Raw genomic sequence first — 16970 nt, forward strand, 5'->3', positions numbered from 1 at the left:
GGGGAAATGGCTACACAAATTCTAGCCTATCTATTCTGTATGATACTCTTCAACAATGAAAAAGAATGAGTTAGACTTAAATGTACTAACATGAAAAGTTCTCAGACACAATGTTGCAAGAGCAGCAAGCAGCAGAACAATGCATATATAAGCATGATATAATTTATATTTTTTAATAATACTAAATAATACCATATATTCTCCGTGTGCGTGTGTGTGAGAGAGACAGAGAGAGAAATGTTTGCAAACGAAAAGGTCTGGGAGAAGTTATGTCAAACAGTGAGTAGGGAAGGGGAGAGGCAGAGAGGAAATCAATGATGACCAAAGGAGGTTTTAGCCTTCCCTGTAACATTCCAATCCTTCAAAAGAAAAATGTATTCACGTGTCATTTGTGTAGTTAAGTCAACAAATAAGAAACTTAAAAGCTGCATCACAATATCAATGAGTCCAGTTATGGAAAAAATTCTATGTGTATAAGTACTTATTTTTCATATAAATGCACGGAAGAGGGACTGTAAGGACACTCACCAAACGGTTGACAGTTACTTTTTTATTGTTTTGCCTTTTCTCTATTTTTGGTGGGACGGCAAGTAAGGAGCGAGCAAGAAAGGCAGTTTCAGGATTTACTCTCTCTATACCTTTGTATTGTTTCAATCTTTTACCATGAAAATATACTTATATATTACTGAGTAATTAAAAAATGAAGACACGGGAAAAGTCACAGACATAATGTTAAGTAGAAAAAGCTAGTTGCTATATTATATATATAATATATTATATCCATATATAATAATGTATGCATCTATTGTATTATATATATGTGTGGACAGACATACATATTCTAATACACATACAAAAATACAAACTGGACTTTCACAATTTATATACTTCTGTGTTGTTTTTTTACAAGGAGCATATAGTTATGCATTACTTAAGAAATACTGTGGCAAACATTTCGCAATATATACATATATTAAATCATCATGCTGTACATCTTAAACTTACACAATGTTATATACCAGTTACATCTCAATAAAACTGGGACAAAAAGAAATAAGTACACAAATACAGAGAAATCTGATCATGTCAGTCACCTAATCAAAACTCTTTAATAGGAATATTTCCATTGCTCCTAGGACAAAGCCCAAAATAAATAAGGGGGCCTGCCATCCAGCCTCAGCTCACAATACTCTCCCCTTTGCTCAATATGCTCTAGTCGCAGGAGATGCCTTCCACTTCCTCAAGTCCCCATACATCTTCTAACTTCAGGTCTCCGCACATGCTATTCCCTCTACCTGGAAGATTTCTTCAACCCACCTCTCATCCACCTCCATTTACCCCAGCTAATCCTTCAGTTCTCACCACTTCTTCAGGGACGCCTTCCCTGACATTCCACATACAGTCAGTTCCTCTTGTGACAAGCACTTATAGAACCCTTATCTTTCCTTCATAGCTCTCGTCACAGTTTGCAGTTTTCTAATTACAGGTGGGATTATTCATACCTGTTATCACTCCCACCAGACTGACTGTAAGCTTCATGAGAGAAGGAATCTTGTCTGTCATGTTCTATCCTGACATCTAGTAAGAGCTCAGTAAATATCTGCAAAATAAAGGACTGCTCCCTGTTAACCAGGGTGGACCTTGCCTTTGGTACTAACTCCATTTTCCTCTTCATGCCAAGCCCTGCCATTATATAAGCAACCTCAATGACTATGGATGACTCACCCAACACTAGCCTCACTGTACCTTGACCTCCTGGACTTCTACAATCTCTGAGCACATTCCACTTCACATGCCATTTCTAGCCATCCATGTTCTGGACCACCTGATAAACATGGAGCTGCTTACCTTCAGAATTCCTGAACTTTGCTATCCCAATCTCTGGCTACAACCTCCTACCCCTATTACTTCTTGCTTCTCGGAACACCCACTCCTCATTCTCATCAAGAGCTCCCATCCTTCAACTTCTTCCATTCTCCAGCTCATTATCACCTCATTGCTTTACTCCCTATCCCGTCTACACGTCACTTCAGCCACTCTCTTGTTAGCAGTCTCACTGCCCTTACCATTTTTAATCTACCATTTACTGAGCGGTTACTATGGGCCACTCTACATGCATTCTTTCTGTAACTTCTCACTACACCTGTATGAGGTAGAGACCATCATTACCCACTTTTACAGACAAGCAAAAAGGATTCTTAAAAAGGTCAAGTTAACTCATCCAAGGTCACACAACTAGAAAGTGGTGGAGCAGGGTGGAGTTGGGATCTGAACCAGGATCTGACACCAAGGCCTGTGCTTCAAACCAGGTTATTTTGTCCTTCAGAGGAAAAGATAACCGACGGCAACATGGAGAATGAACGGGAGGGGAGCAGGCAAGTGCAAGGCTTGGAGACCAAGGCAGCAATGCTGGTGAGAGGTGATGGTGGATGAATAATTAGCTACCTCAACTTCGTAAAAAACTCAAACTAAAGTCCCACCTACTTTAGGGGGGTAACTTTACAGGATGAACTTGGTGGGCTTTGGCTGAGGACAGCACAGCTAGATGTGCCTAGATGAGACCAAAAAGAAATGAGCAGTTTAATACATTCTTTTAGAATGAAATTTTTGCTTTAACTTCTCTGAAAAAATATATATATTTCTAAGTATGCTGTCACTTATCAAATGCTTCAGTGTGCTGGGAATTTATTATGGTCTTATTTACACTTCCAACAACCTGTCAGCTACCATCCCATTTTAGAAATGGGGAAAGTGAGGCACAGAAAGATCAGGAAAATAGCTTCGGGTCAAGCAGTTAACGGTAAAGACGGGATCAGAACCCACGTCTGCTGGTATTCTTCTAGTCACTTACCCAACAAAGTGCCAACCTTAGAGTCACACTCCCCATGCCACACACAGGCTGGTGAGACCCTTGGGGGGCGGGAATCAGCTCGAACAAGAACACGCTACTAACGCCCGCGCTGGAAGCTTAGCGAAGCGCTGACCAGCACATCTGAAGCTGGTGACTCAGCTGCCGCTGCCGGAGGGGCCTTGCTGCAACGCACGGCGCCCCGGCCTTACCGGGAAGGTCAGGAGACCCCTGGAAGGCACACCAAGCCCAGGACGGGCCCACGGGAAGAGGAGGCGACAGCTCGGTCACCTGTTCCATTTCTCCACTCACAGAATCAAAAGACAGAACGGCAAGTACAAAGTAACCTCTCTGGGTTTTCTCCCCACTTCAAGCCAGGACCTGGGGTCTACGGAGCCACCAATCCTCTAGGATTACACGCAAACCGCGTGGTTTTTTTTTCTTTTTAGTAGACGGTCAATAGTTTTTCTCAGATTTTTAAAGCGATCATGTCCACCCTCCCCCTCACACCTCAAAAAAAAAGTTAACAATCCTGACTTTGAGCTCTGTCACCCGAGCGTCTCTGACATCTTTACCTCAGTCCGCACGCACGCAGCCACAGGCCCACCCCCGGCTTCTGTCAGCGTTCCTCTCCGTCCTCCCCTCCCCCCAAAGCACGCCTACACGCACGCACCCCCCACGCACGCACCCCGCATGCACGCACCCCACCCACCCCACGCACACGCTACGATTCCCTAGACAGCCCTCCACGCACACCCTCAGAAATCGCCCCACGCACGCGTCTGCCCCGCCGGCCCGGCACACGCGCACGCGCGCCTCCCCACCTACGCACCTCTGTGCGGCCGTCCGCACACACGCATCCTTGGGGCCTCTCCGCTTTCCTCTTCCCAGGGCCCTGCCTCGCCCTCCTGCTTCGCTGGCAGCGAGGTCCCTCCCCAGCGCGCGGAGCTCGCCCCGCCCGGGCCGCCTGAGTGGGCGGCCACTTCCCTGCTCACATCCCAGGAGACACCGGGCGGGGTGTGGCACCTCCTACGCTCCGCCGCCACGACTCAGACGACAGGGAAGGCACCGCTCAGCCTAAGGGACCTCCCTGATTTCCTGTCCCTCCGAATAGGAGCGGGGGAGACGTTTCTCATCCTCGCTGGGAAAAGTGCTCACCTGGTTCCCAAAGCCAGTTTGCCCTTCCTGTACTTCCTGCAAGAGGGAAGGGATTGGAGAGACAGCCAAGGTCTCTGGGGCGGGAAAGGGGAAATGACTCAGAGAGGAGGCGGCTCAGAGGAAGGGGCCGGCCTGGAAAGGGGGCCATTGGGGAGCAGGAGGGAAAGGAGAGGAAAAAAGATGATGGGAAAACCGTGGCAGGGGGCGAGGAGGTTGAGAGTGTCCGGTGCAGTCCTAGGAATACTGCCTGGTCAACTTCGAATCCGGCAGCCACTGGACTGGGTCATTTCCTTGGTGCTGGGCCTTAAAGTCGTTTAGCCTGTGCCAAAGGCGGTCATGGCTAAGACCCTTGCTAGCAGCTCACCAGCTACCACGGAATCTGCTGGTCTGGGCAAGGGCACAGGGATTAACTCTTCATGTCCTATGGAGCCAATAATAGTCTTCATTTCATTGGGTTGCTGGGATGATTGAATTAGTTACTACATCTCAAATGCTTAGAATAGTGTCAGGGACACTCTAAGCAATCAAACAGTGATTGCTAGTATTATTACAAAGGTATTCATTCCTTGATGGTCTCCCTTCTAGCATATAAGTCTTATGAAGGCAGAGACTATGTGTTTTAGTTATCACTGAACTCCACCAGACACAGAGGCTATCAATAAATTATTTGTTGGATGAATGAATGAGTGATTGAATTATAGCTTAGACTAGTGGCTATGCCAAGACTCTCTCCTCTGCCATGTAAAGGATGCATTTGCGGAAATTTGAGGGAGAAAGGCAATGATTGGGAAAGGTGGCACATAGGACCCTTGTTGGTTGCTCTATCAAGTGACCTCTTCTGCCCTTCGAAAACCTAATGTCTTCAGCAATTTCCTACATGGACATATGGAAGACTGTCAGACAGCTGACCTGAAATTTGAAAGTGGGATGTGGCTAGCTAGAGCAGTATTTGCATCTTGTACAGTTAATGAGCAAAGCAGGATAGGGGGAAAGGGTTGAAGTGGAAAACTGAAAAGTAATGGTGGCAAATGTAAGTGGGGGAGACTGGCAGGGGAGCTCCAAATGAATCAAAATGTGTCTGGAGGAGTATAGGCACACCAAAAGGGAATCTGATAGGGATCCTAAAGTAGCAGTAATGTTATCCATCTCTTTCTTCTAGTCACAGGGTTCCTGATGATCTGCCCTGATGTCCCAGCATTCTTCGGGTAGGTGTGAAGATTAGGCTCCTACTACTACATTCACTGAATTTGCATTTATGGAAATTCATACTGTTGGAGCTAGAAGAGGTCTTAGAAATTACTCATAGATTTCAATTCATAGTTGAAAACCTAAGAGCCAGAGATAGCAAAGAACTTGGGCTTTGGAATTCTCTGGCCTTGGTACTGAATCTTGCAGGGCCTGAATTTGTTGTGTGTCCCATTATTACTCTAACACCTGCCCGGTCCCATCCCAACTCCAAAGATGGAGAAAAATGAAAAGACATAAATGGAAGGTCAGCAGAAGGGAGGGAGAGAGGAAGCTCATCAACAGACTCAGACTTCACGTTCTTTTGCTTCCCGCCCCGGGGAAGGTACCTGGGCCTTCAGCTAGCTGCTGTAGAACAGCTCCACCATGGTACCCTGCAGTATCCACATAAGCCCTGCAGGCAAAGGCTTGAACCCAGCTAATCTGAGTTTTGGCAAAATGCCCGTGATCCTCCCAAAACACAAGAGGATGGGAAGCCTGCAAGAAGCTGCTCCAAGGCCATCTCCCACTTGCCTCCTTTTCTCCCCTCTCACCTGGGAGGCTGTCAAGAGACAGTTTTTCATCACCTCCTACCGCTGGGATCTGATAAGATAAGAGTCTTCCTGACTCATCCCCCTCAGAATAGAGCTACAGACTATAAAGCCACTTAGCTGCAGTCTAGAATTGGCTTCCTAGCAATGGGATATCCCAAAACTATCATTGCAGTCCTCTGGCCTGTTTTGTTTCAGTGTCATTGCTTTTGGTGTTTGGGAAGAGGACCACTAGGAGCAGGAACCTTTTACTGCTTTTTCTTTCACTGTGTAAATAATAAACTGTTTGAATCTAAAAGTGATTCGTTGTATCTTTACCTGCTGAATCAGTCAGGCCTTGGACTAAGCCATGCCTTGTGTGCCTGACAGCTGCTTGCTGTGAATGTCACATCTCTGGTATATCACAGCACCCTCCCTTATTGCTGAGAAAGTTGAGGTGGACAAAAGGATATGTAGACCATAATGGCTTTTTCCCATCACTGTATATCAAAGAGAAACTCAGCCCGAATTCCATTTTCTGAGACTTCCAATCTGGCTGGAGGAGTAAGAGATCCTCTTTGCATTCTGTGGACAAGGCTAGCCCGACAGAGAGTAGAGTTGGCATCTATATTCTGTTATTTGAAAGACTCCTCTTGGCTCAAAATATGTCCCCTACAAGCCTGCCAGCACATTGCTGGCTGACCCTTCCAAACCTGAAAGTCTGAAGCTTGCCCTCCCCACCTTGTCACCCTCCAGGCTAGACAACAAAAGCACTGCCTCTAGAAGGTCCTCATTAACATCTTCTTGTTTTCTAAGAAGGAAGGAAGAGGTAGAGAAGTAGGTAGGGATTTGAATTTCACCCACACTTCTCCCTTAGCACATTATTGATGGCTAATTTATTAATTCATCTAATTGTTCCCTTTGAAGGACACCTGCCTTAAAGAACAATAGCCTGTTACCAAGAGGCAGCCATGAGAAACCTGGACCAGGGATATGTGCCTGAGGGTGATTATAGAGTGGTGGTGTGGAATTCACCTAAGATAAAACATCACAAAGTATGAGGTGGCCCACTTGACATTCTGCTTATCAGGTTATATTTCTATTCAACCAGTATTTACTAAGCATCTCCTATGTACAAGTCTGGTAAGTGCTTCCATTCTCACCTTTGTGTCTCCAGTAAAGGCTTCTTTTTTCAGCTACCACAAGTAACTCGAGTTTATAGATTGAAAACTATTTGGGAAGAATTATTGAACTGGGTACCCCACTAGATTATAAGTGTTATAATCTTAATATGCCCCCACAGAACTGAGAGGAATACTGGTAACATGATGAGTAATCCATAAATGCCTCTTGAATGACCAGGCCAGATCAGTCACAATTATAATTTGTATATTGTGCCCAACAGTTATAGGAAGACCACCTTGATTCTCCACCCCTGGAAATTCATAGTGGAGAAGAGTCATTCTCATTAGCTATCATGCTATATACATTTCCAATATCCATGTAGCAATCTACTTGGCCTCTGTTACTCCTAACCTTTATAAGAGACCACTTCACCTCCACCTACAGGCTCAGCTTCACTGAGACTCCAGGACCAACCCTATTCCTAGGTATGGGAACATAAGGAACCCCAGGTCTGCTCTAGCCTGGCAACTTAAATGGAGCAAGCCTTTCCAAACGTCATATTCCAAAAACGCATATAAAATCTTGGCTGGGGTAATGGCCCCATACGTGGCTTTTGCCCAGGCTGATCTCCAATTAGACCACTAACCCCTGACAGTCCAAATTCTTCTCTTTTATATTTTAATCCTCTTGACTTGGGCTATAGTTCCTATAGGGCCTTGGTCTGACAACCTGTTTCAAGTCACTTCTCTAGCCACCACCCTTGACTGGCCTGCTTCACGTTTCATGCCTCCTTTAGTCCAGGTGCAACGACAACTCTGATTCAAGTAGGCCCAAGCCCAGCTCTGAGGGATCTCCTAACCTTCCCAGGCTCCTCCTACAATCCAGGTGTTTAACAGCAAGTCAGCTTACTTCTGGCCGGGTCCTGAGCTTAACCAATAGGTTCCAGCACTGGGATTTTCTTTTTTCTTCCCTAATTCCCACCTTCTGCCCCAATCCCTGAAACTGAATGTGCCATGTTTCCTTGGGCCTTATACCTTCATTTCTTTAGTCTTCTTGACTGTATTCTGCTCCTGAAACCAAAGTCTTCATGAGTGGATCTCGACTTCTAGATGTCCTGTATCCTCTCTGCCCAAATCTCTACCTATTATATGATAATTAATTTCCCCCAAGTCATTTCGACAATTCCAGTAACTGACGACCTTCTTCCTTTTAATCTTCACCCAGTTTAAACTCCAGTGAGAGACAATCAAGAATTCATGAATACATATATATTTATTTAATTCATAATATAGCATTTTGGATGGGCTGGATATTTTAGAGGGGTGAGGCTGTGTAATCCACAGATACTCAGATTTCTGTAACTAGGAGAGACACTATTGGTCCAGAGCTCCTAGTACAAACAAGCTGGGGGTAAAATATTTGATAAAAAATAGTCCAACAGTCTGATAAATATTCTAGCCAATGACAACAACACAGCCTATGTCTGAAGCTGGCAGACCAGACCATAAAAGGCAGTTTTACCTAACCTGATGACAGTCAACCTGGCCAACCTGTAATACATAGCCAAATACAGCCCAATGGCTTTCCAAGGCTGCAAATGGCTTCAAAAATTGAAGTAAGTGTGAGAGTGGTTCTTATCTGTCAGCCTCACATTCTCCATTCTGTAGAGGATAGGGTATCAAATATTTGAGCTTATCAAAAAGTCCATCTATGGATTGCTCCATCCAGGTAGTCATATATAAATATGTAAACCATGGAAGCTGAGAAAATTCACCTAGTGTATTTTAGCTGAAAAGAACATATAAGTGATTTTTCTGCAATCTGAATTTCACTGCATCCAAAGTTACACAATGGAATTACATGATAAAAACACATACAGATGCAGTTACTCTTACTTACAAGTAGCCAGAACTCCAATGTGACATTAAAATTTCTTTCATATTCTCAAAACAAGTTTTACTTTATTTTTGCTTATTTTTGTGCTTTCTTCAATAAGACAATATAAAAAGTAGTAAGGAGCATAAATTTCAGACAGAAAGAATAATTTGCTAGCAGAAAGAATTGTAGGAGAATAGATTGAGTAAAGCAACAACAAGGAAAATTTATGGAGTCACCTTCCTCGAAGATATGAAATACAGGGCCTATTCCCTTTGTCCAGCTGGGTTTAGCTAGAGGTAGTCAATGACTTCTCTTAAGGTCTCTGGCATTGCCAGTATTCTATGAAAGTCGTAAGTTTACTGAAGTATCTGGGACTCACCACACCCCCACTGAGTACTTTGCCACCATACTGTTTCCTGAAAAGCACTTTTCATTATTTGGCTCAGAAACTTCATTCCTTACCCCAAACCCAGTTTAATTTCCTACTTTATTCAGTAGGCTTAGCTCTGAGTGGCTTTTGGCTATAATCAAAACTTAAAGCCACCTTCAAAGAAGTTCAAAAAGATTGAAAAGTTATTGAAAAGAATGATGCTACATGCTCCAGACAATTCCCCACGTTAACTTCCAAAGAGCTTTTGAGGACGACAATGCTCATTTATATGTATGAGTCCTGGGACAGTGGCAAAATAATATCAATACAGCCCAAATGGAGAAGTAAACAAGCTTTTCTGCCCAGGAAACAACAAACACCAGTATGGATATCAGAGTACAACAGGGAAATTTTGATCATTCAATCATTCATTGATTCATTCAATAAACATTAGCCAGGCAACTACTCTGTTCCACACACTATGCCAGGTGTTAAAAATACAACAAACACAAAAGACACAGTCCCTGCCCTCAAGGTATTCAGAGTCTGGTAGGGAAGATGATTAGTATAAACTTTTGTGTGCATCAGATTTACCTGGGGAGCTTGTTAAAAATGTAAAGTTCCACCTGTGTGCCCAGATACTCTAATTAAGTAGATCAGAGGTAGGGGGTTCTAGGAATCAACTGTTTTAACAAACACCAAAGGTGAGCCTAACAGGTGGTCCAAGGACCACACTTTGAAAAACACTGCTATACAGTGTGATTATTGCTGAGAGGTGGGGATGCTCAGGGTGCCCTGGGACCTCTAGGGGTCTGGAGTTAATCTAGTTGAGAGGGGCAGGGCTGGGGAAAGGTAGTCCAGTCTTGAGTCAAAAGTAGGGTGGGGATATTGCTTTGTCCCAGAGCACTAAAATCTAAAGCACACAAAGAGTGAATGGCATGGGGAATCCAAACAAGGTAAAGGAAGTGGATTGGAGCGGGGGTGGAGTGTTCTGCACTTAGAGCATTTTCACACTATCATATTTAAGAGTAATTCTTACTGTTTACTCTGGGCATCAAAATTACTAATAATGTTTCTGTTCCAGGCCCAGAGAACAACTTGTGTAAACAGTTAAGCTTGGCTAGAATTACCACTGTGAGAGAAAGTGGCAAAAGATAAGCCTATGACAGCAAATGGGGACCTGAAAAGCCAATCCCTAAGCAATTGGGACATTCTACTGAATGCTATTGGAGCCAGTGAAAGGTTTTATGAAGGGGAAAAATCATTTGTTTTAAGAATCTGGGGATAGGCTCTAGAGGAAAGACCAGAGTAACAGAAATGAAAGGCGTACGTTTTAAAGCACCGCTACACTGTATTGGGGCTAGGGCTGGGGGAGGAGACGAGTATTTCTTGCACACTTAACTAAATGCCAGGTGCTGTGCTAGGCAGTTTACATGTGCTACCTTTTCAAATCTTTGCAACAGCCTCATGAGGTAGGTATTATTTTACAGAAGAGGAAACAGGCTCAGAGAAGTGAAGTACTTGCCCTAGGTCCTACTGCTACTAAATGGCAGAGGAACTAGGATTATTTCAGTCCAAAGGCTATGAGCTTTCCATTACAGCCACTATTTCCCAGCACTGCTGAATCTTACTGAGGTTGCTCATTTCGTGATTAGCAGTAAGTACATATGGTTTTTAAAACCAAAAGGCTGACTTTGCCACTAGATATGTAAGTTTGAGCCTGCCATCTCTATCTGCATCAGTCCTGCTTTCCACGTTAGGCAAACAAACAATGCAAAACTGTTATTTGGGGGATTTATATAAATACTTTGTCTCTCCTACAGAATAGTAAGCCATGTGACAGCAGGGACTGTGTTCTATCAATATGTCAGCAGCAGTGTGGTACCTGGCATCTAGCAGTTCGTTGAATGAATTAATGAAGAACATCCACCAAGGTGGTGGAAAGGAAGAGGGGCGAAGTTTGGGCACTGTTTCAAGGCTCCAATGTCGGGGCTGGTTACAGCTACCACTTTGCACAACAATAGTATTTTCACAACTCCCAAGAAGTGGAGTCCTTGAAGCAAACTCAGCTCCTGGAAAGGAGAAAGCTCTGTTTCTGACATCCTCACTCCCTGCTGTGGAACTGACAAAAACAGACCATACAGCTTGAGTCCCTTCGCTGACAGTGATGAGGACTGGGATGAAGCTTCCATCTGCATTTGCCATGAAGGGGTGGCTGAGCAGATGAACAGTGCAAACAAGATTACAAGAGGAATGATTATTTAACTGTTTAAGAAAACAAACTGTTCTCAGGCATTCTTAAGCACTTCAGAAGTGTTTTATCTGAAAATACAAGTACATTTATATGCAAATAGTTGTTGCATCTATAACTCTCCATTCTTACTGATTAAGTAAATAAAGTGGGTTCCTAAAGAACCTCCATTAGGCAACTCTTTTTTTAGCCTAATTCTAGTAACTGTATGTCCTTGAAATATCCTTTGATGGAATTTTTAACAATTCAGGCGAACCTCCTCCATTAGGTAGCATCAATGAAACTGCTACATAGAACGCTTCTACCTGGATCAGTTTCCTATTTAGCAATAGCATCTCTTGTGCAATCTTGTCCCCCAATCTTTCTGAATCCAACCTAGAGCTCTTCCCACTAAGTGTCTCATTATTGCATGTACATGTGTGTGTAGCAGGATTTTCATGTTCCCTTTAGGAGACAAAAATGGATGATATAATTTATTTTCCCTTCTAGTATATTTCTCGCTCAAATGAGCAAATTAAAAAGTTTATTATGTATATATAATTATAAAATGAATATATAATACATAGGTATATGTATTATATATTCATTTTATATATATTATATGTACACATACATGTTTTCTTTATAATAAATCCTTGATTTTAGGTTTTTATCAAAAGCTACATATAATATGTGATCATTTGACATTTCAAAATTCTACTTGGCCAAATTGGCCAGTACTGGAAAGGCTGAAACCCGTCCCTTTCTGGCTGGCTAGCCCTTTGCTCAGAGCAGCTTTCTACATTGTGTACCTAGAATTACCATAATTCCGCCCAATATTATTCATACTCCTAAATCGCTGGGAATTTCTAACTCTCCAATGACAAGAGAGGAATTCTCTAAATTTCTTCTCCAATGGCTTGAACACAGACTACTCAGATAATTTGTTCTGAGAAACTCAATACATTAACTCAAATACAAGTTTTAATGCACAAAAATTAAATCTATAATATCTAATTATTTTGGATGCTTCAAATGAACTTTATTTTTGTATCTCGGATATTGGACACTAACTGAGGTTTAGGAGGGAAAAAACTGCTGAACTGGAGAGCCAGTGAATTATATGCTCTGTTGAAACTTAATGGCAAGCTTTCATCCCAGAAACATAAGGGGATTCTTGAGGCCTGCAGTTGCATTCCTGCCGCTCAGGGTAATCAATAAAATCTGGGGCAGGCAAGCCAGACAAGATCATTAGGGATTTGTTCCAGATTGTGAATGTTGGACAAACTGGAAGAATGAAGGTCACATCAAAAGTATGAAGATGGAGAGAGTTAGCTGGGTCATAGAAAGACAACATGTTGTTGTCATAATCCAGAAGGACACCCAGACGCTTCAACTGTGGGGGCACATCCACCAGCATTTCCTTGTTGTTATGTCTTACTACGAAGTTACTATTGCATCGAGAGAAGACCCATGAGGAGGCATTCTTGCCAATCCATTCATTCTTGGGAGCTGATTTGTAGGCAATGCCAATTGCATACCTGTGAGACAGTGGAAAGGAAAGAGAAATAAACATTTATTAATGATATGAGTTGTGCCAGGCACTATACAGGATATATAAGAAATAGAATACATGTTTCTTCCTTAAACAGTTTACATTTAGATCCATAATGTTGACACCACTAGAGCTTTGAAAAGTTAGCAATTAGAGTGATGTAGGAGTTTCCAACTCCTAGCTCAGTATGTTTTCCATGATTTTATTAAAAGACGCTGGCAAAGTTTTCTAGGAGTGGTTTTCACCACATGCCTTTTAACCTTGACTTACTGGTATTATGTTTATGCTACAGAATGGAATCTCCCAGGAACCTAACAACAGGGGAGAGAAGAGAAAAGAAAAGTGAGATCCACTTACCATGTTGAGGAACCCATGACTACCTCCCAGTAGTGACAGCCACTGTCAATGAATATATTTCCTGCTGCCCCATAGCACCCTGTGCCACTAAACCTCTCTGGGGTATGGCTCTTCTTCAGAGAGCTCTCATCCTTCTCCATCTGCAATCCATCATTAGAGATCTTCAACTTCTTGTGAGTCATTTTGGGATCCAGTTTAAAGGGTTGGCCTGAAAAGAGCAGAAAAAAGCAAATGCATGAGGAAGTAGTTAAGAATTCTATCTTTGTCCTCCAGGACCGTCACTACCAGAGGAGCCTCCATATGACGATCATTCTTGGGTCAGTGCAAGTTGGCTGCTCTTTGGCTTATGTTAAGAAAACAGGCCAGAAGCCTCTGTTTTCAATACAATAAGAAAACGCTGTCCCCCTTTCACATATTATCAAATGAAAACGGGGCTCTCAGGGTCTCATGTTCCCAAATACATTTTGCACTTTGCTTTATTTCAGTGGGTGGTTTGGGATTTGAGCAGATTTTAGGGGAAGCAGTGTTTGCAGTGAGACAAAGTGAGGGAATTGATGAGATAATTGCTGCTTGGTGGCAGAACAAAGAAGACCCTGAGAATAACTCAGCAACAGGAAATTTTTGCCCTCTTACAATTGGGATGTAAATAATGTATAATTAGGTAACTTTGTTAGAGTGACTATTGCATTATCAATGATCAGAGAAAATATTTGTTGTGTAGGATCATTCACAAAAGTCATATGACAAAACCAGTTACTAGGAGCCAATTGCTGGGTATGGCAAGAGCTGTATTATACAAAATGCATCTATGGCAGACACCATTGGCGAATACAACACCCATGCCCTACTTTTTCTCTCTAACCCACCTTCACTACAGAGGCTAGCAAAGTTAAATACTCAAGCCCCTAGCCTCGCTTGCTGCTAGGAGTGGCTAATAAGATGGAAGAAGATGGAAGCAGAAGTCAGACAAAGTCGGGGAAGCTTCTGGGAAAGTGCCTGGTTTCCAATAAAAGGGATAACCATCATGTATTCCAACCCTTTCCCCCTTTTTCCTGTCTTGAAAGGAAATATGACATCTAGAGGTTGCAGTAGCCAGGTTGTGACCATGTGGCAATAATCCAAAACACAAAGGGAGAGGGAGCCTGGGTCTTTTACGACATCACAGAGCTGCTGCACCAGCCCGGAACCACCTACCTTCAAATGTCTTTCTATGTGAGAGAAAAAAATACTTTAAGCTACTAACTATTTGTTAAGCTAAGTTAGCTGAATTTTCTGTCACTTGCATTCAAAAGCATTCCTAACAGGTATGGCTTCTCTGCAATAGGATTTTACCAGATTATCACAAATAGTACTCTTTTACTCAACTGTCCCCCAAGCATGGGGTCGGGTGGAGTGCGGAGAACTCTTCACTACTGTCCTCCCAAGGCACCATCTATTTTATGCATATCTCTGTATCCACATTACCTCCCAGGGGCACGAGCAAACCCTGTGCCCAAAGCGCAAAGCCCCTCTACCCGGTGCTTCTGCTCTCTTGCACTTCTGTGGGTTCCTGCTCCCTAGCATGGAGGGGAAAAGTGACCTCTCCTTTTGGAATCCCCATAACGTACTATTTGTTTTCAGTCGGGTAGGTTCACTGTTCCGGCTGCCTGCTTGGTTTATGGCTTTAACAATGAAGATGTAGCGTGTCCCACTCTGGAGTCCGTGCACTGTGTAATGGTTCTGTTTAATGTTGGGCACAATCATCCAGCTATCCACTGAATTATACAGGCCTGTAACATGGGGAAAGACAAGGATGTTAACCAGCAGGTAATAGAGATAGGATGAGAAGCACACTGAAAATTCATCATAAACGCCCCCAAAAGTGAATTTCATTTTGTTTTCTTTTGAGTCCTGGAAGACTTAGTGAGATGAATGTCCTCTACTTCTTTTCTCCCATGGATCTAGGCTTATGCCAGGCTCCTCACTTGTGGTAACTGAATATAACCACTAGTGAAAGTTAGGTTACTCCAATTTCCTGCCAAATAATACAGGAAAAGCTACTATACAGAACCACAGAATCATTTCTTTTATGGAGTATCTAGATCTTTACCCCAAAGGTCCAATCTTCTGAGAGCTAAGTCTGGCCTCATATGGATGGAGAAGTCCTATGCAGAGCACAGAAACATGGAATCTCAGAGCCGAAAGGACACCTAGACACCATATTTCCCTCATTTTACAAATGGGAAACTAAGATGGAGAGAAGAAAAGTGACTTGCCCAAGGCCACAGATAGCTGGTGATGGCACTGAGAGTAGAACCCTGGTCTCATTAAGCCTAGTCCAGTGTTCTTTCCACTACATCACAATTCGTAGGGTGAACAACAATGTGTCTTTGCCTCTGCAAGGTCTCAGGGCTTATGACTCAACTCTCCCACCCCATCCTCACCCTTACTTCTAAACCAGCTGGGCTCTAAGGTATCACAAGGAAGCCAGGAGATGACATGATAACCAAAGCAAAATATCATCTCCTCACTTGACACTACCCATTTTTACCCCTTCCTGGTTCTGATTCCAACACTCTTTTGAAGTTGAGTGGTCCAGGAACACACTGTTGTCTGGAACCTTCTTCCCTCTCAAGTAGAGAAAGGGATCAGAGATCTAGGTTTCTGCTTTTGAAACTCTTTAGACCATAAACATTGACTTAAACAGAGAAAAATGTACATAATTAAAAACATGTATAGGGCTAACTTTTAGTAAAAGAGGGATCGATATTCTGGTTTGTGAATGATCAAGACTTGTCTCTTCCATTATCTTCTTTTCAGTCAGTTTACAGCTTTTTAACCACAATTCTACCAGAGGGTGGAAAGGAAAGGGCAAGGAAAATGAGCAGTGAATTTAGTCACTTCTATGCAGCTCTAGTAAAGGGTTTAGTAAGGGTAAAAACTGAAAACAATAATGAGCATTTTGAAAGAGATCTGATCATGAGGGTTTTATAATTAATTTGGGGGTGGGGGAGGTTGAAAAAATCTAAATTAAAACAAGGAAAAGAAGCATAATGGAGGGCAAATAGACCTGCTATAGAAAGACGAATAATTTGTGGAGATGCTCAGTGATTCCTATGGAAATACAAGAAGAATTAAGGGCCCGGAACAATGTTTGAGTGCTTGGCTGTCTATGTACCTATGCACAGTATGAATCATAAACTGTACATGGAATTTCAATACAAATACAAAATATATGATCTTCCAGATATACTTCCAACCATACAAAACAAAAAACACAACAAACTTTACAACGAAGTACCTTGCAGCTGTAAAAAAGAATGAGGAAGATCTCTATGAACTTATATGGAGGGATTTCCAGGGTATATTATTAACTGAAAAAATAAAATTGTGAAAGAGCATATATAGTATGCTACCTTTTTTGCAAAAAAGACAAATAAGAAAACATACCTATATTTTCTTGGATTTACAAAACAATGACAACAGGAAGAAAAATCCAGAAAATAATAAATTGGCTACTTACAAGTGATAGGGGTGGGGGAACAGGATTAAAAGAATATGAGAGAGAAGGACACTTCTCTGAGTATAAGTTTTTTTGTATAGTTCTCCCTCTTGGAAACATGTTGTTGTTTTACAAATTCAAAAAATTAAAGTGAAATCAATATGAATGGGAAGACTGGGGACTAAAACTGCAGGGAAACTGAAACAAATGAACC

At 42.6% G+C, this 16970-nt stretch overlaps 2 protein-coding genes across 7 annotated transcripts in view; both read right to left on the reverse strand.

The window, feature by feature from the left end:
• Window positions 1–3768, reverse strand: part of LOC124246100 (NACHT, LRR and PYD domains-containing protein 12-like) — a 36567-nt gene extending 32799 nt beyond the window's left edge. The window contains exon 1 of the mRNA XM_046674047.1: window positions 3681–3768. The gene's annotated coding sequence lies outside the window, so the exon portion shown is untranslated. The remainder of the gene's footprint in view (window positions 1–3680) is intronic.
• A 7824-nt stretch (window positions 3769–11592) lies between these two features.
• MID2 (midline 2) overlaps window positions 11593–16970 on the reverse strand; it is a 79273-nt gene continuing 73895 nt past the window's right edge. For all 6 annotated transcript variants that reach the window (XM_046673299.1, XM_046673300.1, XM_046673297.1 and 3 more), the window contains 3 exons: window positions 14883–15044; window positions 13276–13483; window positions 11593–12904 (listed from right to left, as the gene is read on the reverse strand). In XM_046673299.1, the coding sequence (XP_046529255.1) occupies window positions 12502–12904; window positions 13276–13483; window positions 14883–15044 (773 nt within the window). In that variant the 3' untranslated portion in view covers window positions 11593–12501. The remainder of the gene's footprint in view (window positions 12905–13275; window positions 13484–14882; window positions 15045–16970) is intronic.

This window comes from Equus quagga, chromosome 10 (genome assembly GCF_021613505.1).
Source record: "Equus quagga isolate Etosha38 chromosome 10, UCLA_HA_Equagga_1.0, whole genome shotgun sequence".
In the NCBI taxonomy this organism is placed as follows: domain Eukaryota; kingdom Metazoa; phylum Chordata; class Mammalia; order Perissodactyla; family Equidae; genus Equus; species Equus quagga.